At 49.2% G+C, this 21,421-nt stretch overlaps 2 protein-coding genes across 6 annotated transcripts in view; one reads left to right on the forward strand and one right to left on the reverse strand.

Annotated features, from left to right (window-relative positions):
* The window catches only part of PIAS3 (protein inhibitor of activated STAT 3), a 28,718-nt gene extending 21,049 nt beyond the window's left edge, over positions 1 to 7,669 (reverse strand). The window contains exons 1-2 of one of the 4 annotated variants that reach the window (XM_053278715.1): positions 7,300 to 7,667; positions 4,390 to 4,448 (exon numbers count right to left, since the gene is read on the reverse strand). In XM_053278715.1, the coding sequence (XP_053134690.1) occupies positions 4,390 to 4,404 (15 nt within the window). In that variant the 5' untranslated portion in view covers positions 4,405 to 4,448; positions 7,300 to 7,667. Of the gene's footprint in view, positions 1 to 4,389; positions 4,449 to 5,149; positions 5,504 to 7,299 lie in introns of those variants that run through there. The other 3 variants (XM_053278716.1, XM_053278714.1, XM_053278717.1) reach the window with 3 other exon arrangements.
* Positions 7,670 to 7,723: 54 nt separating this feature from the next.
* Positions 7,724 to 20,043, forward strand: POFUT2 (protein O-fucosyltransferase 2). Of its 2 annotated transcripts, XM_053278764.1 has the most exons (10): positions 7,724 to 8,181; positions 9,937 to 10,102; positions 10,403 to 10,427; positions 11,393 to 11,537; positions 12,782 to 12,892; positions 14,422 to 14,488; positions 14,723 to 14,848; positions 16,118 to 16,298; positions 17,936 to 18,059; positions 19,320 to 20,043. In XM_053278764.1, the coding sequence occupies exons 1-10, from the start codon at positions 7,976 to 7,978 to the stop codon at positions 19,471 to 19,473; spliced, it is 1,305 nt and encodes a 434-aa protein (XP_053134739.1). In that variant the 5' UTR covers positions 7,724 to 7,975; the 3' UTR covers positions 19,474 to 20,043. The 2 variants fall into 2 exon arrangements, with proteins under 2 accessions (XP_053134739.1, XP_053134738.1); XM_053278763.1 differs by lacking the exon at positions 10,403 to 10,427 and having other exon boundaries at positions 7,729 to 8,181; positions 9,937 to 10,187.
* Positions 20,044 to 21,421: the final 1,378 nt, after the last annotated feature.

The following is a 21,421-nucleotide window of genomic DNA, read 5'->3' on the forward strand; positions in this document are numbered from 1 at the left end:
ACTGCCACTTTCATTTCTCCCCTAACATTAATAGTGGACTGCAGCTGTACATGGATTAAAGTCTCACGCTTAACTGTATTACCTTCTATAGCCAAAATAAACACTTCTGTTTGCACAACTCTACATAAACCGCTTTGGGGACTTTTATTGAAAAGTGGTATATAAATATCTGTCGTATTTTTACGTTCTTACCTAACTCCAGTTCAACAATCGCTGGAGGGCCAAGTTTGCCCACCCCTCGGATGGAACCAGAAAGAGTCCCCGGATGTTCAAATCGTTATTTCTAGCAAACGGTGTATAAGTCAAGTTCCCAGCTTTATCAGCAACGTAGAACGCGGGGCAAATCGAGATTTTATCAAATAATTCGACCTATGAATCTCTGACTCTAGCTGCCATGTGAAATTTCTAGGGACCACAGCTTTGCCAAGCCCGGATCTGTATTTTGAGAGGGAGGCGGGAAAATGTATAAGAACATGGCCTTATACGGACCTCGGTTCTTGGATTAGAAAACCTCCAAGGCCTCTGCCACCTGTCAATTCCGATCTAATTTTTACAAACATAAGCCACTTTTTACGGAAAAGTCCCAACGCTGCTATCTGGAGCATAGAATCCAATATCCTGAGATTTATTTATTTTTGAAGCTTCTAGCCCTCATGACTGGAGGAATCCGATTGAAAGGATGCCAGCAAATCTAAGTGAACTCAGAAGCCAGAGAAACGAAGGGAAATCTGGAAGGGTGGGTGCAGAAGCAGAACCTCGAGACCTCCCCCACTCTCTGCCCCAGTCCTCCAAACTTCTGCCTTTCCCTCCACTTGTCCTGAACAAAATATTTCAAATTCTTGGGAATCTCGCATGCCAAGTTATGTGGCATATAGGCAAACATACATATAGATGCAAGATTCGCTTTGCCTCCAATATTTCTTCTGGGTGCCAAATCTGTACTAGCTTATCCAGCAGTTTGGGGGGTCCTCTGTGTGGATTTATTTTTTCATTTTTAGCTGCCAAAGATGCTACATTCCCAAAGCCGGCCCCAAGTCAATGACGGCTGATGGGAGGCCATTGACTAGAAATCCACGGCAAGAAATTCCATTCTCGCTTTCCTGGCCATTGCAGCCCTCTTGGAAAGCAAGCCAGCAGATAGACCCCCCTTCCAGGAGGAAAATCAAATCCTTTCTGGCTGCAGACAATAAAATACGAGAGAGAGCCGAGAAGGGGACTGTGTTTGCCAGAAGGGGGCCTTTAAGACTTCAAAGGGAGGGAAAAAACCACCTTGCATATGCAAAAGACACAGGGCACCCGTGCTGTTAGAAATTTACTTTCCTTTAAGCATACATTCTTGATCTAGGATGTATTTGTAAGAGCAAGGCGGGCAGGAAAAATAAAATAAAATGTCTGCCCTTTAAAAGAGGTATTGGCAAACACACCCATTACGAGTCTTGCAAGAGCTCTTTCCAAAACAGTTTGAGGCTGCTAAGACAGGAGGCGGGCAAGTTTGCAGAGATGCATTGCTTCTTCCAACAGACTGCATCCCGCCACCCTCCCGCGCACACACCGCCATCCTGTAGAGAGAGAGAGAGAGAGAGAAATTTCCCTCCCTCTCTGGTAGAATGGCAGAACCAGGGGTCATCCCACGAAACAGAAGGCTGGGACTTTTAGGACCAACAAAAAGAAGTACTTTTTCACATAGCACATAATTTATCTGTGCAACTCTCTGCCACAGGATGTGGCGATGATGGCCACTACTTCGGATGGCATTAAAAGGGGCTTCAACAAATTCACGGAAGGCAGGTCTATCAATGGCTCCTAGTCTGGTGGCTAGAGACCGCCTCCAGCCTCAGAGGCAAGATGCCTCTCAATCGCAGTTGCAGGGGAACAACAGTAGGACAGAGGGCATGTCCTCAGCGCTTGCCTGTGGGTTTCTCAGAGCCACTGTGGGAAACAGGATGCTGGACTGGATTGGCCTCCTTGGGCCTGATCCAGCAGAGCTTTTATTAGGTTTCTTATTAATTGCCCGCTTTTACTCTTCACTTTGCAAATCGGTCCCACTGAGTTCAACGGGGCTTACTCCCAAGTAAGTGCACAGAGTGGTATTTTATTTATTTAAAATCGGAAGGAGGTCATCTTGACTCTCCAGAGGCTGGGTGACGACTCTGCTTAGCAAATGGGACCATCCCTGCTGGCTACCACAAGACCAGCTCTCCTTCTCTGTCCATCGAGAGACAGAAATTCTCTCTCTTCTTCCTAGAGAGAGCGGTTTATCTAGGCAGAAATCTCTCTATCTAGGAAAGTAGCTTGGAATGTGGGGCGTTGAGACAAATACATGTAAATAAAGCTTTATAGGCCACATTTCCACCCGGGTTGGTGAGCTGGGTCACTGAGGTCGCCCGCAATGGGTCACCAGATGGGGCAGGGCCAACTTAGCCGGGGACCTTATGGGACAAGAGCCACGGAGATGCATGTCATAGGAACATAGGAAGCTGCCATATACTGAGTCAGACCCTTGGTCCATCTAGCTCAGTATCGTCTTCACAGACTGGCAGCAGCTTCTTCTCCAAGGCTGCAGGCAGGAGTCTCTCTCTCAGCCCTATCTTGGAGCTGCCGCCAGGGAGGGAACTAAAAAAACCTTTCAAAACCGCTGCTTTGCGGAGGGATGGCGGCCGGTGCAGCACTCCAGTGGCGCAGACACAGTGTGGCCAGAACCTAAGGGGTATACCTGTGAGTCAAAATGGGCCGTGACCCAAAATCTGGCTTTTAAAAAAGCCAAGCCACAGAGGGGAGACCGAGGCGGGGATGGTGGCGGAGGCGGCAGCCAAAGCTCCTTCCCTGGGCCCGCCGGCCACTCAAGCGACAGCTGGGCCCATTTCGGGGCTCTCTGCACGCGCACAGAGACACTGCGTCAGCCAAGCCAGCTTCTCTTAAAGGGCCGCAGCGGCCTGGCCAAGGGCAGCACCGGATAAGGCTCTCCCCCACAACGGCTCCCATGCTGAGGGTTGTTTTATTTTATTGGGAGGGGGCTGAAGTGGGCCCTGCTTGAGCAACAACAGTGAAGATCGCTGCCCTACAGACACCACACTAGCCGCAGGGGAAGCCTACAGCTGGGGGCGCCACAAGAAAAAGAGAATTAAAAGCACAGATGAGCCCAAAGAACCCCTCCAGCTGGAAGAGGCGACCTGCTGCAACTCCGGATGATTCTCTGCTAGGGGAGGCTAGATTGAGAGCCCTTTGGGGACAGGGAGCCATCTCATTCGTTTATTATTTCTCTGTGTAAACCGCCCTGAGCCATTTTGGGAAGGGCGGTCTAGAAATCGGATAGATAGATAGATAGACTCTCTGCTCTCCAAGACCAGGGCCAAAACGGAACCAGGCAAATACCAGAATACTCCCACACAGTACGTACACGCAAATAGCACACAGCCGCTCCCTAGAAATGCACGTAACAGGTGGTATATAAATATAAGTAAATAGATTTATTCAAACCAATGCTTGACTTTTTATTTTTATTTTTTTAAAAAAAATACAAATGAGGAAAAAATGCATGCGGAAATTCTGGAAAACTATCCCAGACGTTTTCCAGTTCCACACTTTCTGGAAAAGCCACTTCTCGACATACTTTGCCTGAATTCTTAGCTCTCTTTTTCAAAACCACATCTCTAGAGCTCTCACTACTGATTCAACCCTTTTCTTCCCAGAAAGCAGATACACTTGTTCCTGGTTCCCTCATCAGCAAACACAAAAGCACTCCGATAACAGACCACAAAAGGCCCTTATTTTTCAATCTTGTATATTTAAAAATATAGGGGGGAAACTGGCTGCTGTAAACCGCCTAGAGACTTTGGTAGTGGGTGGTATACAAATATGTTAAGCCGCCCAGAGGACAATTTGTTATGAGGCAGCTAACAAAGTTTATTATTGTTGTTATTAAATACAGTGAATAAAATAATAAAGCAGGGATAGGCCTTAGTGCTGAGACCAAGAATGGGGGAATCTGGTCCTCCTGCTGTTTTTGGACTACAGCCCCCAGCATCCCTAGCCAAAATTTATTGCAGCAGGGGGTGATGGGCGTTGTAGTCCGACAACAGCTGGACGGCCAAGTTTGCCTAGCCTGGATCTACAGCTAGCTCCCCCCCACACCTGATATTTAATGTCATTAAAATAATACAGGGGGGAGGGGGGTCACGGCATTACAATCTCAAGGAGGCCTGAGAATTCTGTTCACAGGGTAATGACACAAAAGGGCTTGCTGTCTATTCCCAGCCAGGGCAGGCAGAACTCAAGAGCCCCTCCCGGGGAAAAGGCACCTAGGAACTGGTTTGTGGGGGGGGGGGAGGTGGAGGAAATATATTAACAAGCGCACAAGGACCAAAATTGCTGTCGGAATGTGTTAGTTACCAGGGACAAAGGCATAATCCGGGGTCTGGAGGTGGGCAAAGGCAGCTAGGCTCTGACTCCTACAGATGGGAGAGAGAAAAAGAACAAAAAAAAGGTATATACAGAGGGAGATCAGTCTCACCCATTTCCACCAGCCACAGGACCATTCCGTGACTTGGGGGGCTGTCCCCCCACTTTCCTTCTACTCCAAAATACACCCCGCTCATTGCTTGCCTTCCCATCGTCATCTAACCTGGGACTCTCCAGCTGCTGCAGGACTACAACTCCCATCACACACACCCCGTCACAATCTATGGTGGCAGGGCAGGATGGGAGCTGTAGTCCACCAACAGAGTCGGCCACACCGGGTCTAATGGGTTTGCAACCTCAGCACTTTCGAGTGATGTCTCTTGGGCCCGGCCCCCAAAAGACGTTTGCCCCACGGCTCCAGTCTGGGCAGTTCTTAAGAGTAAAGTGCAGACACTCCAACCTATCTGGAAGCAGGTCCCTTCCGCACACCCTAGATAGACAGAGGCGGCCAGGCATGGGGAAAGGACACTCTGCATATGCCCAGAGGCACTCTGCACAGAGAGCTCTGCTGCGGGAGCAGTGCGTACACTTAATCAATAAATGCTGATGCCCCACGTTCCAGAGTCAAAGCAAAAAATTAGAGCAAGCCCTGACCCCCACTACGCCTCTCAATATATTGCACCACACAAGCCCCCAAACTCATTCAATCACCCCACCAGGTATCAACCCAACCCACCCACCCAGTTCTTACCTCTACTCCAGAACACCCACACATCACACCAAGACCCTCTCAAGTCCATCCTCCTCCTCCTCCTCCTCCAGCTCTCCCCCCAAATTTCCCTGAAGCCCACTCCCAGCACCTCTTCGACCAAGGCTGCCCAATATCGGCCCTCCAGCAATTTCTGGACTACAACTCCCATCATCCCCCAGCCACAGCGGCCAATCATGATGGGCGCTGTAATCAATCCCTTCAGGATGGCCGAAGTTGGGCAGCCCGGTCTTAGACCCTGGCCTCCGAACTCCAGCACACGGTTCCTAAGGGGGCCACATTCACCAGACCCCCTCCTGTGGGAAATCACCTGAGTCCACCCTCCGCCAGCTCCTGCCTCCAACAGAGCTCCTCAGCTCTAGCCCCCGCCCCAACCACACTGCCCTCCCAATGCGCCAAGTCCCCTCCTACCAAGTACCCCCACCCCAGTCTCTTTCCACACCCCCAAACTCCCCTTCCCTCCTTTGCAAGGGCACAGCTGTCCTACTCCATAACTCCATGCATCTCCCCGCACACCTCGCTTTCTCTCTCCACCCCCCCCCACTGCTCCGGGTCCCCTTTTGTTTCAGATCCACTTCCTCTCCCTCCACCAACCCCATACAGCCCCCCTTTCAGCCCAAACCTTCTCCCCACACCCCATGACAGCTCCCCATAGTTTCTCTGCAACCTGCCCCAGCTCCGCAGATTTCCTCCTGCTGACCCCACATGCTTCCCCCCCCCCGTTGCTAACTTCCACTGTACCCACACGGACCCCTCCCCCAAAGAGCCTTTTAGCTATATGGGCTCCCTCTCGCCCCCCCCAGTTACCCCTTGCTCCCCCCACTGGCTCCCCCCTTTCACTCCAGCCCTCCGTACATCCATGCACACCAACTCCACACCTCTTGCTCTGCCACAAAGCTCCTTGGCACCCCTTCCCAGGGCGTCCGCCACCTCCAAACCCCCCAGATTGTACCCCCTACAATAACCCCCGTTTCCCCCTAGAGTATCTAGATACCAAGTTCCCTCCCTGGCAGCATCTCCAAGCCAGGGCTGGGAGAGAAACTCCTGCCGGCAAGCTGGGAGAAGCCGATGCCAGCCTGTGAAGACAATCCTGAGCTAGATGGACCAAGGGCCGGACTCCGTATAGGGCAGCTTCCTCTGCTCCCTCCTTTGAACTACAGGACCCCCTTTATACTCCCACTAACAGCAGCCACCCCTCTGAGCTCCAGCCCTCCCACCCAAATTCAGGGCAGGACTCCTCCGGTATCCCCAGGGACCTTACCCCCAACTTTAGGCTCCAGCCCCTGCCCATCACACACACACACACACACACTTCCATCACTCCCCAATTCAAGGCTCCCCCCACTTACCCCTCCTGCATCTCACCCCCCACCCCATATACTCACAAACCCCTCATTAACACCCCTCTGAGATCCAGCCCCCAACTTTCATCACCCCCCCCAAGCCAGCGCTGCTCCCTCTTAAGAGGGATGCCCAGGTGTTGTTGACTACAACTCCCAGAATCCCCCCCCCAGCCAAAGGCCATGGCACAACACCTGGGCCACAACACCTGGGCATCCCTCTTAAGAGGGAGCACTGCGGGGGCCCCAACCCTCTCGTTTTAAAGTCAGGGCTCCCCCCCCCGCCAGAGATCCCCCTCCAGCCTTCCCAGCTCCCATGCCCCATGGTATCCCCCACCACCACCACTCACCCCCCTCCCTCCCTCCCAGACCCCCAGGTATCTGACCCCCCCCCACTCACCCCCAACCTCCTCAAGCCTTTCCCACCTCCTCCTCCCAGACCCCTGGGCATCTCGCCCCCGAGATCTCCCTCCCTCCCTCCCCAGGTATCTGACTAACCCCCAACCTCCACTAACCCTTGATCACTCTCCACCCCCCACTCGCTTCAGTGCAGCGACAGCCTCGCCCCCCCACACACCGCGGTTCCCTCCCCCCCACACCCCTAGGCATCTTGAGGCCCCGATCCCTCCCCATACCCCCGACCCCCCATGCCCCCCGGGTATCATGCCCCCCACTGGCCCCCTCTGAGCCCCAGCGCCACCGCCATGCCCTCCGGCTTCGCTGCAGGGCTCCTTCTCCTCTCCCCCCCGCAACATCGCCTGCCCCACTTCCTGCCCCACCGCGGCCGCCTACCTTCAGCTCGGCCGCCTCCGCCATCTTGAGGCATCGTCGCCGCCGCCGCGGCGGGGAGCGGGGAGAAAGTCCTCAGCCGCCGAAGAGCCGCAGACAGACAGGCCGGCCCGGGAGGGGGAGGGAGGAGCGCCACGCACCGAGGAGGAGGAGGAGGAGGAGGAGGGGCCAAGGGGGCGGAGCCTGGCGCGGCGCCCCCCTTGGCGAGAGAGCGAGGCGGGGCTCGGGGAGCGTCGGAAAAGTTCCCCACCCACGCTCCTGCGCAGAGGAGGACCCGGACGGAGGAGCTCCTCCCTCTGGAGGCTGGAGGTAGTCGTCGTGTTGGGTTCGGTTTCGTTCAGCAGGGCGGCGCATGCGCCTTCCCCCCCCCCCAATTTTTTATTTTATTTCGTTTGACTTCTTTTCATTTGTATTCCTTCGTACAGGGCCGCCCCACCCACCCAGGGTCCCCGGATGCGGTGGGGCGACCACTCCTCTGCCCCCAGGCGCCCCGCCGGGACTACATCTCCCACCAGCCTCAGCGTCCTGCCTTGGTGGCTGGGGGTGACGGGAGTTGTAGTCTCTGGGGTGACCCCTCTCGGCCTCGCCTACCTCGCAGGGCTGTTATGTGAGGATCCGCCCTGGCCCTGCCCCTCCAGCAAGCGCCGCCCCACGGAGGAGGAGGAGGAGGAGGCCAGACATGGCGCCGCCAGGGTCAGGGGGCTGCCGGGGGCCGCCGCTGGACCCGGACCCGGCCCGCCAGCCGCCCCTTCTCCTCCTCCTCCCGCTGCTGCTGCTGCTGGGCCTGGCCGCTGCCCAGCCGCCCCCCGAGGCCTTCCGGGCGGGCCACGGCGCTGCTGCTGCTGCTGCCGCCTCCTGGCCTCCCTCGGCCGCGGCTCCCCGACGGTGAGAGAAGCCGGGCAGGCAAAGGGGGGGAGGCGCTGCCCCACACACTGCCCCCCATCCCGGGCACCCTGCCTGCCTCGCTGCCGCCGCTCGCGCCTTCCTCCCTGGGGGCGTCAGCAGGGCGGGGGTCCCTTGAGCCAGGTCCCATTGAATTCTCTGGGGCAGACTCCTAGCCCCCATCCCTTGAGCCAGTTCCCTTTGAACTCAGTGGGGCAGGTTCCCAGGGCAGGGTATTGGATTGCTGGCTTTGCCCACCCCCAGGAAAGGGTGCAGACCATGGGTGCCCAGGGGGACAAGAAGGGGCCATGCCCCCACCCCAGATTGAGCCGGTTCCCATTAGGGGTGTTATTGGATTGGGGGCTTTGCCCTCCCACCCTGGGAAAAGGGTGGTGACACCCCCACTTGGGTGGGTCTGACCACCCTTCAATGGGGGATTGAGGTGGCGAAGGAGGCCCTATCTCAGAGATGCTACCAAGGAGGGAACTTGGACCCTTCTGCATGCAAGCCAGCAGGAATATCTTACATGTGTGGTCTCCCATTCAAATGCAAACCAGGGCAGACCCTGCTTAGCCAAGGCAGCAATCCATGCTGGCTACCATAAAGCTAGCTCTCCTCCTCCCCAGCCATTGACATCAGCCCTGCCAACAAAGATCTCCATGCTTGCTCGAGGAAGGGACGTGGGGTCCTCTCACACTTTCAGGACATTTTGAAGGAGGGCAGAAACGGCAGGGGAATATTTGCTGTTTTCTTGCCTTCTCCAGAGGTCTCCGCAAGTGGGAGAAGAAGAGCCCACCTCTCCCACTAGCCATCTATCAAGCATCGAAGACTTGGGTTGAAATCTCTGTTCAGCCATGAGTCGCTTCTTTCTCAGCCTAACCTACTCCACAGGGATGTTGTGAGGATTAACAGAACCATGTTCCTCGCTCGGGGCTCCTTGCAGGAAGAGTGGACTATAAATCGGGGGAGGAGAGCTATGATGTGGTAGCAAGCATGAATTGTCCTCTTTGCTAAGCAGGATCCCCCCTTGATTTGCATTTGAATAGGAAACCATATGTGTGAGTACTGTAAGTTAATTCCCTTCAGAGGATGGGGCCACTCTGGGAAGAGCCCCTGCCTGCTTACATGCAGAAGGGTCCAAGTTCCCTCCTTGGCAGCATCTCCAAAACAGGGCTGAGAGAGACTCCTGCCTGCAGCCCTGGAGAAGCCGCTGCCAGTCTGTGTAGGCAATCCTGAGCTAGATGGACCAGTGGTCTGACTCAGTAGAAGGCAGCTTCCTATGTTCCTAAGTTAAGTCCAAATCAGTTTGCAAACTGCTTTACCCTAATCTCCATCCAGTCCTCAGCATACTGTACTACGTCCCACTTGTCAGTAGGATTTAAATATTTGGTGCTAAAGTGTCGTCTGCTCTGAATCTTTCTCAGCAGAGGGTCATGTGCCATTTGTCCCTGAGTGGAATTGTTGATACTTGATTGAAATTAAAAAAACAAACACTTTTAAACATTAAATACAGAAAATGTAATTTTTAAAAGCCATTTTTAAAAACTTTGATTTTATCCACACCAGGTGGTGGAAGATATTCATTTTCCAGTTCTAGGATCCCCCTTCCAGATGGTTAAATTTGATGTTTTACAATAACACAGTTGCCTGCATTTTTTTTTGGTCTGCTGTTGACCTTTAAATACTCTACAGTGCCTAACCATGGCATAGTCTTCTCTATAGCTGTGCAAGCAACTTTGTTTCTTCTGTCATCTCCAGGTATCTTTTGTATGATGTAAACCCACCTGAAGGCTTCAATCTCCGTAGAGATGTCTATATACGTATTGCTTCTCTTATAAAGACTTTGTTGAAACATGAAGCTTGGGTATTGGTTTTGCCTCCCTGGGGACATCTGTATCACTGGCACAGTCCGGATATTGATCAGGTCCGAATTCCTTGGTTCGAATTTTTTGACATTCCAAGCCTCAATAAAAACATACCTGTGATTGAGTACGAACAGTTCCTTGCAGGTAAAAATACAAGAAAATGATATGTAAATCATACAGCAGTTTTACCTCAGGCTTTTCTATCTGAATCTATTTAACTGAGGTGTATTAAAATAAAACGAGTAAGTGAGACCAGTCATTGACTGGCAAAATCATTTTGTGTAGATAACACTTCTAGGAAAGTTCAAGAAATTAAATATACATAACAGAATATTTTTTTATTCTTGTGCTTGCAAAAGGAAATAAAAGAACAGCTTGAAATTGGTAGGATTTCAACTTCAAGACTTATTCATTTTATTGTATAATTGCATGTGGTAAACATGAATCATAGTAAATTCATTAATAAATATTTATTAGTAGTGACAAATTTGAATTTGAGAAAGGCCTGCTTTTCTTGGGTGTTGTTTTGGAATTATTTATCTGATTGAGTGTTGAGAACAATATTCTCAAGAACAATCTTGAGAACAATAACAGTTGAAATATGATTAATTCAGAATTTATGCTAAAAATACCCCAAAGCCCCCATTAAAACTGTTCATTCAGAGAGCATATTTTAGTGTGAAAGTTGGTGCATTCAGCTAATTCGAGTGGCAGCATTGTTCATGCAAAATTTGGTATCTGTAGGTCATTGGGAAGTGTGACTTTATTACACACAAACAAACATACAAACAAATTCTCCAAAATATACAGACTATACAAAATATACAAACAAATCATTCAAAATAGTTGTATAGTATTCCCAAAGTGGAAACTGACTAAGAGTCTGTTAACTTTCTGACCAACCCACATTTTTAAATTGTAACTTTTTTAAAAAAAGTACTCTTACCAATATGTATATGTCCTGCTCTAAAGCACAGCTTGTTTGCAAACCAAAGGCCAATGATTGGCATATTTTAAAATTTTATTTAGCACATTTCTATACTCCCCCCGCCACAAGCCTATGCATGTAGCCACATTTTAATTTAACAAAACATTTCAATGTGCTCATCTCCCATCATCCCCAGCCACAGTAGCTGGGGATGATGGGAGTTGTAGTTCAGCAACATCTGGAGGACCGCAGATTGGGAAACCCTGAGCTATAGATGAAAGGTTTAAGACTAGCTAGGAAGTGACTGTATACAATTGGTGACAATGTTAGTGGTTCCATTTTGCTTCTACTAAATAACATTCAGATATATGTCCATATTATTAACATTCATGTGCTGGTTTTTGCTTGCTTGCTTATCCAGAGTCAGGAGGACCCTTTATAGACCAGGTGTATGTCCTGCAAAATTACGCCGAAGGCTGGAAAGAGGGCACGTGGGAGGAGAAGACGGATGAACGGCCTTGCATTGACCAGCTCATGTATTCCAAAGATGGACAGGAATACTACAGGTAATCCATGAAATTGTAATTGTGTTAAAATGGCTTCTGATTGATTCAATGTGGATCTTTTGTCCGTTTCCTCAGCCCTCTTTTTCTGTAAAAAGTACTTATTTTTTAAATGCCTGCCTGTCTTTTGCTGTAAAACGCAAGACAATACAGAAATTAAATCTGTCCCCAAACATCAAAGCTTGCTTGCTTGATTAAGTGCCGTCACGTCGGTGTCGACTCTTAGCGACCACATAGATCGATTCTCTCCAGTATGATAATCTGTCTTCAACTTGGCCTTGAAGGTCTCTCAGTGGTGCATTCATGGCTGTCATAATCGAGTCCATCCACCTTGCTGTTGGTCGTCCTCTTCTTCTCTTGCCTTCCACTTTTCCCAGCATTATGGACTTCTCAAGGGAGCTGGATCTTCGCATAATATGTCCGAAGTATGATAGATCAAAGAACTGAAATAAAAAATCATAGGAACATAGGAAGCTGCCTTATACTAGAGTGTAGCCTGCATAGAGCTAGTCTTGTGATCGCCAGCATGACTTGTCCCCTTAGCTAAGCGGGGTCTGCCCTGGTTGCATATGAATGGGAGACTAGAAGTGTGAACACTGTAAAATATTCCCCTCAGGGGATGAAGCCGCTCTGGGAAGAGCAGAAGGTTCCAAGTTCCTTCCCTGGCAGCATCTCCAAGACAGGGCTGAGAGAGACTCCTGCCTGCAACCTTGGAGAAGCCGCTGCCAGTCTGTGAAGACAATACTGAGCTAGATAGACCAATGGTCTGACTCGGCATATGGCAGCTTCCTAGGTTCCAAAGGGGACACTTCATGCTCACTCCCACAAGACCAGCTCTCCTAACTCCTTCTGAGGGTCACATTGTAAAATGGAAATGTAGGGACCCCAGTTAGGACCGACAAAAGGAAGTCCCTTTTCACACAATGTGTTATTCACCTATACTCATCAGCTTGGATGGCTTTCATTAGACAAATTCATGGAGGATGGGTCTATCGAGGCCACCTCCATCCTTGGAGGCAAGATATCTCCGAATACCAGTTGCAGGGGAGCAACAGCAGGAGAGAGGGCACGCCCTCACCTTTGGGCTTCTCCAAGGCATCTGGTGGGCTGTTGTGTGAAACAGGATGCTTGGCTAGATAGGCTGTGGGCCTGATCCAACAGGGCTGTTCTTAGGTCTTTAACATGCGTTCCCGTTTGTACTGGCTCCTGCATGATATCCTATTAATGGTTTTCTTTTTATTTGGTAGGGGATGGTTCTGGGGTTATGGGGAAACCCGGGGCCTCAAGCTGGCTTGTATATCTGTCCAAGGCTCTGCCTCAGTCATAGCTCCTCTTCTACTGAACAACACTTCAGCTCGGTGAGATATGAATTATTCTCCCCACCCACCCCCCGTGTATGTTTGCAAATGTGCTTTCAGCTTTGAGACAGGGAAGAAAATCCTATTTTTCAAAATAACCAGCTTGGATAGATAAGATCCTTCAGCAGCACTGCATTTTCTGTGGAGCACCTTTCCGTTCTTAGATAGAGCAGAATGTGTACAGACAGTATAGTAGCGGGGAAAGTCACCTGGCCTGAATTTATGCATCATGTATCTACCACAGTTTTGGCTGAGTGAGTACCTTATGTTCCTCAAGGGAAACAGGAACATAAGAAGCTGCCGTCTTACCAGTCTGTCTAGCTCAGGATTGTCTACCCAGACTGGCAGCAGCTTTTCCAAAATTGCAGGCAGGAATCTCGCTCTCAGCCCTCCCTTGGAGAGGCTGCCAGTGGGGGAACTTCTGCATGCAAGCAGGCAGGGGCTCTTCCCAGAGCGGCCCCATCTTCCAGTGCTCACACATGTAGTCTCCCATGCCCACTACTGGGTTTGGTTTTGCAAAAGGGAAATACCTTTTCACACAGCGCATCATTAACCTGTGGAACTCTCTGCCATGGGATGTATTGATGGCCACTAGCTTGGATGACTTTAAAAGGGGCTTAGACAAATTCATGTCTATCCATGGCTACTAGTCCTGATGGCTACAGGCCACCTCCAGCCTTAGAGGCAAGAGGCCTCTGAATCCCAGTTGCAGGGGAGCAACAGCAGGAGAAAGGGCATTCCCTCGCCTCTTGCCTGTGGGCTTCTCAGGGGTATTTGGTGGGCAGAACAGGATGCTGGACTAGATAGGCCTTGGGCCTGATCCAGCTGGGTTGTCCTTATGTTCTCTTTAAAGGGGACTTCCCTCCTTTGATGCAGTGTAGAAAGCTTTTCTGGGATGTTGTTTCTTTAGGCTAGGAAGAACCTCCCAATAAGACCTGCCAGAGTCCTCCCTCAGGTACAGATATACTGTGCATTTTGGCACATTTTGGGTGAATGGGGCACAAGGAAAGAGAACGAGTTCCTCATCTTCATGGCACCCACTTTTCAGTTTCGTCAGCCAGCACCAAAAAATGTGACCCAAGTACATGACCACGTGTTGATCCACAGAAGCCTGTTTGAGGAGATGTCCCAGTTTAGACATTTCCGTTTGTCTTGATTCGGGGTTTAAAAAGCTCTTTTTCTTGAGAAATTGTTCAGTGAAAAACTGACTTACAGTGTTAACTTTGCCTGTCGGTGGCTCTTTCTGCTTCCTTAAGCTCTGTGAAGAAAGCTAATACTCTAAAGAAACCTAATACCCGTATTGACCCGAATACAAGGCGACTCTGAATTTAAGATGAGCCCCTTAAAAAATAGAGGTTAAATTCAGGTTATACCTATGTTTACCCGAAAGGGAGAATACCTTGAATTTAAGATGACCCCCTGATTTTTAATGTCAGAGAACTTGGGGAAAACCTAATTTGGATTCAGGTAAATACAGTAAGCAGGTTTTTGTATGGGGGATGTACACTCAGCTTTGCCCTTTTTAATAGGTCAGTGATGTTAGACAGAGCCGAAAACCTTCTTCACGATCACTATGGTGGCAAAGACTATTGGAACGTGAGTATTTTCTAGAAGCCTTCTCCAAATGCCCAGGCTTTTAATTTGAATTATTAATTTTAATGGTTTTAAAAGCTTGTTTTAATAACTATTTTATTCTATTGTTTTTACTGTGTCATGTATTTTAATCTGTGACTTTTAAATACTTTAAATTTTGTACACTGCCTAGAGATGTACATAACAGGCGATATAAAAATACGAGAGATAAATAAATAACAACCCTCCTCCCCACAGACTCGTCGAAGTATGGTGTTTGCTAAACACCTCCGTGTTGTCGGGGACATGTTTAGAACCAAACATTTAAACTCTACTGACGAGAGGGATGTGACACATTATGCCGAGGACTGGACGAAGATGAAGGTAAAGCAATTTGCAAGCTGGTTTTGACTTAACTATCTTTCAGGCCTTTACTTGGAAACCTAGGAGGCTGCCATCTACTGAGTCAGACCCTTGGTCCATCTAGCTCAGTATTGTCTACACAGACTGGCAGCGGCTTCTCCAAGCTTGCAAGCAGGAGTCTCTCTCTCGGCCCGATCTTGGAGGTGCTGCCAGGGAGGGAACTTGGAACCTTCTGCTCTTCCCAGAACGGCTCCATCCACCGAGGGGAAGATCTTCCAGTGCTCACACATCAAGTCTCCCATTCAGATGCAACCAGGGTGGACCCTGCTTAGCTAAGGGGACAAGTCATGCTTGCTACCACAAGACCAGCTCTCCTTTCATTTTCTGCCCCCTCCCTGTGCATATGTCTTTTTTAAAAGTCTTTTTAGCCCGCTTTTCACTCCCAAGCAGCTCACTTCCCCTGCAATTCTAACGTTCCCTTTATCAATTCCCCTTAGGTGCTTTGATGCTAAATCCCTTCCCCACAACCCTCTGATGTTAGATAACTTTACTTCCGGTTTCACAGTGAGTCTCTGCAGTTACTTTAAGCCAATGTTTAAAGGTTTGTCCGACCCCAATCCCGCCTCTGGCATATAGAAGTGTCCTGAACTGACATTTGTGGGGTTGGATTTAACCTGGATGGCTTGAAGAGAGGTTTGGGTGACTTCATGGAGGAGAGGTCTATCAACGGCTACTAGTCGGAGGGCTACAGGCCACCTCCAGCCTCCAAGGCAGGATTACTCTTGAGTACCAGTTGCAGGGGAGTAACAGCAGGAGAGAGGGGATGCCCACAACTCCTGCCTGTGGGCTTCCAGCGGCATCTGTTGGGCCACTGTGTGAAGCAGGATGCTGGACTCGATGGGCTTCCTTGGGCCTGATCCAGCAGGGCTGTTCTCATGTTCTTATAATTAGATTGGGTCGGGCCAAATTCCAGGCGCCGAAACGATTCAAGTTCCCCTGGCCAAAGTGTTTTGGGGGTGGGCAGGTGGTCTTACCTGCCCGTCCGCTTTCCATAACAAACTTACAAGGTACGCCGTGCAGCGGCTTCCTGTTTGGGAACAGGAAGTTCCCGATCCCCAGCATCCCGCGGGTGTCGTCACCACGTAAATGTCGCCCGCGTGTGCAGACGCCCTTTTCCCAGTTAGGTCGCGTTAGCCAGTCTAGGACAGGGTGAACTGCGCAGAGAGATTCCCCCACTGAATTGATGCCGTTTCATTTCGGTCTCCGCATGTCCTGGTTCTTCTGTGCTAGGTCAAGCTGGGCACGGCCCTCGGCGGCCCGTACCTTGGAGTCCACCTCCGACGGAAAGACTTCATCTGGGGCCACAGAAGCGACGTGCCTAGCCTCCAGGGAGCCGTCCAGAAAATCCGCAGCCTCTTGAAGCTGCAGAAACTGGAGAGAGTTTTTGTAGCGACCGATGCTGTTGCAGAAGGTACGCTGCCTTTCAGAGGCGCTGAATGCTTGATGCCTTATTCTAAACGGTCCACTGTAGAGTGGGCAGTGTGGCCATTTTGGAAGACGTGGCATGTTTGGTTTTGTGGCAGCAAAGCGTGAAATAGTGTACCAATGAGGAGACCGGTCTTGTGGTAGCAAGCATGAATTGTCCCATTTGCCAAGCAGGGTCCACCCTGGTTTGCATTTGAAAGGGAGACTCCATGTGTGAGCACTGTACGATATTCCCCTCAAGGGATGGGGCTGTTCTGGGAAGAGCAGAGGTCCCAAGTCCCCTCCCTGGCAGCATCTCCAAGACAGGGCTGAGAGAGAGACTCCTGCCCTCAACCTTGGAGAAGCCGCTGCCAGTCTGGGTAGAAAATGCTGAGCTAGATGGACCAGGGGTCTGACTTAGTAGAAGGCAGATCCCTACTTTCCTAAGTGTATAGGGAGGAGAGCTGGTCTTGTGGGAGCAAGCAGGAATGGTCCCCTTTGCTCAGCAGGATCCTCCCTGGTTTGCATTTGGATGGGAGACGACATGTGTGAGCAATGTTGAGATATTCCCCTTTGGGGATGGGGCTGCCCTGGGGAGAGCACCTGCCTGCTTGGATGCAGAAAGTCCCAGATTCCTTCCCTGGCAGCATCTCCAAGTTAGGGCTGGGAAAGACGCCTGCCCGCAATCTTGGAGAAGCCGCTGCCAGTCAGGCGGAGTGACTCTTGAGGGGGGCGGGTAGGAAGGAGGAAATAATAATACTAATGGGGAAATGGATAATAATTAATGGGGAAGCCATTATTAGTCTGGACGATTCGGCCCCCCTGGCTCCTTAGGATGCGCCGTTACTGACTAGGCATCTGTGACGCAGTGCCCAGTGTGCACAGCCACCTCTTGCAGGACGCTGCCCGTTCAGACCTGGGGACAGTGGCTGTATCTTCCCAGTGGAACCCAATCAAAGCCCTGCTGGACAAGGCAGACTCCCTTCAAATTTCTCTGTTTGGACCAGGGCCCAGGCCTTTTGGGACATAGGAAGCTGCTTTCTACCGAGTCTGGCCCTTGGTCCACCAAGCTCAGGATTGTCTACACAAACTGGCAGCGGCTTCTCCCAGGTCACAAGCAGGAGTCTCCCTCAGCCCTACCTGAAGATGCTGCCAGGGATTGAACCTGGGACCTTTTGTATGCAAAACAGGGGTCCTGCCACTTAGCTGCGGCCCCATACCCTGCAAAAATGCCATGCATTGGGAACATAGGAAGCTGCCTTCTACAGAGTCAGACCCTTGATCCGTCTAGCTCAGTATAGTCTACCCAGGCTGGCAGCGGCTTCTCCAAGGCTGCAGGCAGGAGTCTCTCTCAGCCCTGTCTTGGAGATACTGCCACTCAGAACCTTCTGCATGCAAGCAAGCAGGTGCTCTTCCCAGAGCAGCCCCATCCCCTAAGGGGAATATCATATAATGCTCACACATGTGGTCACCCATTCAAATGCAAACCAGGGCAGACCCTGCTTAGCAAGGGGACCATTCCTGCTTGCGACCCCAAGACCAGCTCCCCTCATGTACGTCTTCTCTTTAAACAACAAAACATAAACAAAAAATGTTGCTGGCACTTCTCGGCTGAAGATCCTTGATCTCGATTCCACTTTTCAGAAATTGAATTGTTGAAGAAACTGCTTCCAGAAATGGTGAGGTTCGAGCCGACTTGGGAAGAGGTGGAGCTCTTCAGAGATGGTGGAATAGCCATTATCGATCAGTGGATCTGTGCACATGCCAGGTAACTTTGTTGCTCTTTCTGGCATTTCTTTTAGAACATCTGCCAGGCTTATTTTCAACAGGACCCCGCATCTCTTAAATATTTTGAAGAATGGTTTGTGTGAAATAAAGTCAGAATTGCTTGTGTAAAATAAAGTCATACTTCCTAATTATGACTTCATACTTTATGCATGGAGTACAGAGAGAAATTTTCTCTCTCTTTCACAACACTAGAAGCAGAGGTCACCCCATGAAACTGAAGGCTGGGAAATTTAGGACCGACAAGAGGAGGAACTTTTTCCACATGGTGCATAATTGATCTATGGAACTCTCTGCCACAGGATGTGGTGATTGCCACTAGCTTGGATGGGGACTTAGGCAATTTTGTGGAGGACATGTCAATCACTGGCTACTAGTCTGATGGCTATAAGCCACCTCCAGCTGCAAAGGCAAGGTGCCTCTCAATACCAGTTGCAGGGGAGCAACAGCAGCATGCTCACACCCCTTGGCTGCAGGCTTCTCAGAGGCGCCTGGTGGGCCCCTGTGGGAAACAGGATGCTGGACTCGATAGGCCTTGGGCCTGATCCAGCAGAGCTGTTCTTACGTCCCCTTGCTTAACTGAGCAAAGAGGCACCTTTTAAAAGAGGTGATCCTCTTTCTTTAGCAGGGAGAGAGCAATTGGCCCTATCCGTCCCCAGCACAGCATCCCTCCAGTGGCTGTTGCTGGTGTCTCTCTTATGTTTCATTTTTAGACTGTGAGTCCTTTGGGGACAGGGAGCCCTTTTATTTATTTATCTCTCAACCGAGAGGGCACAGTTCTACACCACCACCACCAAACGAAATGGTGGCTGCCATAACTGAACCTCCCCATGCGATCTCGGTAAGGATGATTGCCTTGGCCATCTGTGGGCACACCTGGTTTATAGATTGCTGGTAACAAAATATAGCCTAAAGAGGGGCTTCCACAAATGTGCTTGACAGTTTTTAGGGGGAAAGTAAAGATGTGGCTCTTCACCCAGGCTTTTGAATGAAAGTATTGTTTCTCCTGCTGCTGCTGTGTGTTGTGTATTATTTTTAAAGGGCTGTTCAGTTTTTAAATAGAGAAGTTATTTTTATATTTATATTATCTGTCCTTTTGTATTTTAATTGCGCATTTTAAAAATTACATCGCAAACTGCTTTGAGGTTATTTTAATGAAAAGCAGTATATAAATCGAACAATGAATAAATAAATAAATGTGCTTTAGAATCTCCCATTTCTTTTCCCCTGAATTCCTTTGCAGATATTTTATAGGTACCTCTGTCTCGACATTCTCCTTCCGCATTCATGAGGAGAGGGAGGTTCTAGGCTTCGATCCCCGAACAACCTACAACAGATTTTGTGGCGATGAAGAGACAGCCTGTGAGCAGCCGACTCACTGGAAAATTGCATATTAAACTATAGAAGTCCATGGAACCATAGCCTTTGTGGGCTCACCAAAGCGATGCAACAGTCACTTTTTTGTACATAAATGCCGTATTTTGGCACATGATCCCTTTCCCATGGCAACAGCCAGGACCTGCCTAGAGCCTGCACTTCAGAAGGATCCCTGTAAAAAGGAAATTTGAAAGCCTGCACCCAGTGGCTCTCCATGGGGAAGAGCAACAGAAGGCAGCAGGGAGAGAAATGTATGTTTATGTCTAGCTAGATAGCCCACATCCTTTTAAGTTCCCACCCCACTCCACCTGTTTGTAAAAAACAGTATTACCCACGGGTTTCTGGTGGTGTGAAAATATGGTCGTTTTAATGTTGGTTTCTTTCCCACTTCTGGGTAGTCAGCACAAATGACTAGAACCAGTTTATTTTCGGAACAAGCATCCTCAATCAGCACAGTATTATTCTTCTCTGGCAAAACTCTAAAACGTCTCCTGCATTTTCATTTGACCAGGCAATGTGTTCTAACGCTGCTGAAATGTTTTCAAAATGCAATTCGGGAGGGAAATGATTAAAATGTTCTATATAAAGCATCTGTATTGTATTGTATTCCTCTTCAGAGGAGAGAGACACTTGGTTTAACTCTGTATGTTTGCAAGAAGAGGAAATGTTTAGATGGAAGCTACATTTTTGTGAGGTCTGTAGCAGTATTTAAAAGCTAATGCTGAACTGGTAAGAAAATACTGTTGTGTGGCTATATTTCTAGTTACACGCAGTCGGCATAAAAGAATGTGAATCTAAGAATACAAATCGAAACCAACAGATACAATAATTCAATAAATGCAAAAAAAACCCACCCCAAAATACATTAACATTGACAGTATCATAAATCATAGTCATAGAGAAATAGTGATAGTAATTACTAATTAAAACATAGAATACACTAAATAACATCCAATCAAAAAAAGAACTATATAATCCATAATATATGCCAGAATATCACATGGCAGCAACCCAATTATAGACTTTCAAACTGCTTTATCCAGTGTCCGTGTATACGTTTATATTGTTTCTAATGAGAATCAACAATATCTTCCCTGTGACTCAAAAACCATGTTGAAAAAACTTTTGAAGACATGGAATAAATCATCTTCGTATGGAACTTCAAAATCTTCTCTTGTATTGGGATCTCTGGGACTTAGTAAGAGTAATGTTGCAAAGGAATCTGGATATATTCCACGTCTTCTAAGGTTTTTTCTTTTTGCATTTTATTGAATTATTGGTTCTGTTGGGTTTCGATTTATATTTATAGTTCGACAGAATAACAGCTGTGCCATAGTAACCTTCGGGGTTACCTGTCCTTGTAAGCCAGATTGAGCAAGAAAGCTTTGAATGCCCAGATGATAAGATTTTCCATCATATGCAACATTCCATCTGGATATGCCTGATGGATTTCTTCCCCCAATTCTATGTGCTGGGGTAAATGTCCGGGCAGAAATTCAAGATTTATAGCAGGCTCACAGATCAAGCTTTTCTCCTTCCTACCTTCTGTACTTGGTAAAGTAGGGGAATGCACATATATTTGTATGCAGACGCCCTGTTCCCCCATTGAATGAACATGTAGGCTGGAGGAAGACATTCATAACAATGTAAATAGTAGTAAATAAACTTTGTTAGGCGCCCCATAATAAATTGTCTGGGCAGCTCACATCACAATGCTCAAATGAATAGGACCGAGAGTGTAACCTTGTTTACAGTTGGATAAATCTTTATTTTGATTGGAGACCAGAGAAAGGAAAAAAGACTCGGCGATACTGACACACTACCAATCAAACAATTTAAGTATGACACCACCACAAAGAGATCGTTCACATGGGCGGGTGGGCAGAAGGCTTGGCTTGTGATGTGGGTGGAACCCCGTCCACGCTCCCACACGATCGATTGTCGGAGATCCGGGACAACACGTCCCAG

The sequence above is a fragment of the Hemicordylus capensis genome, chromosome 14 (genome assembly GCF_027244095.1).
Source record: "Hemicordylus capensis ecotype Gifberg chromosome 14, rHemCap1.1.pri, whole genome shotgun sequence".
In the NCBI taxonomy this organism is placed as follows: domain Eukaryota; kingdom Metazoa; phylum Chordata; class Lepidosauria; order Squamata; family Cordylidae; genus Hemicordylus; species Hemicordylus capensis.

Bases quoted from the DNA above. Each gene is read 5' to 3' on its own strand.
- POFUT2 (XM_053278763.1), top strand. From the start codon at position 7,976: ATGGCGCCGCCAGGGTCAGGGGGCTGCCGGGGGCCGCCGCTGGACCCG. The intron at 11,538-12,781 runs GTAATCCATGAA...TTTATTTGGTAG, and splicing joins GATGGACAGGAATACTACAG to GGGATGGTTCTGGGGTTATG. The intron at 18,060-19,319 runs GTAACTTTGTTG...ATTCCTTTGCAG, and splicing joins TGGATCTGTGCACATGCCAG to ATATTTTATAGGTACCTCTG.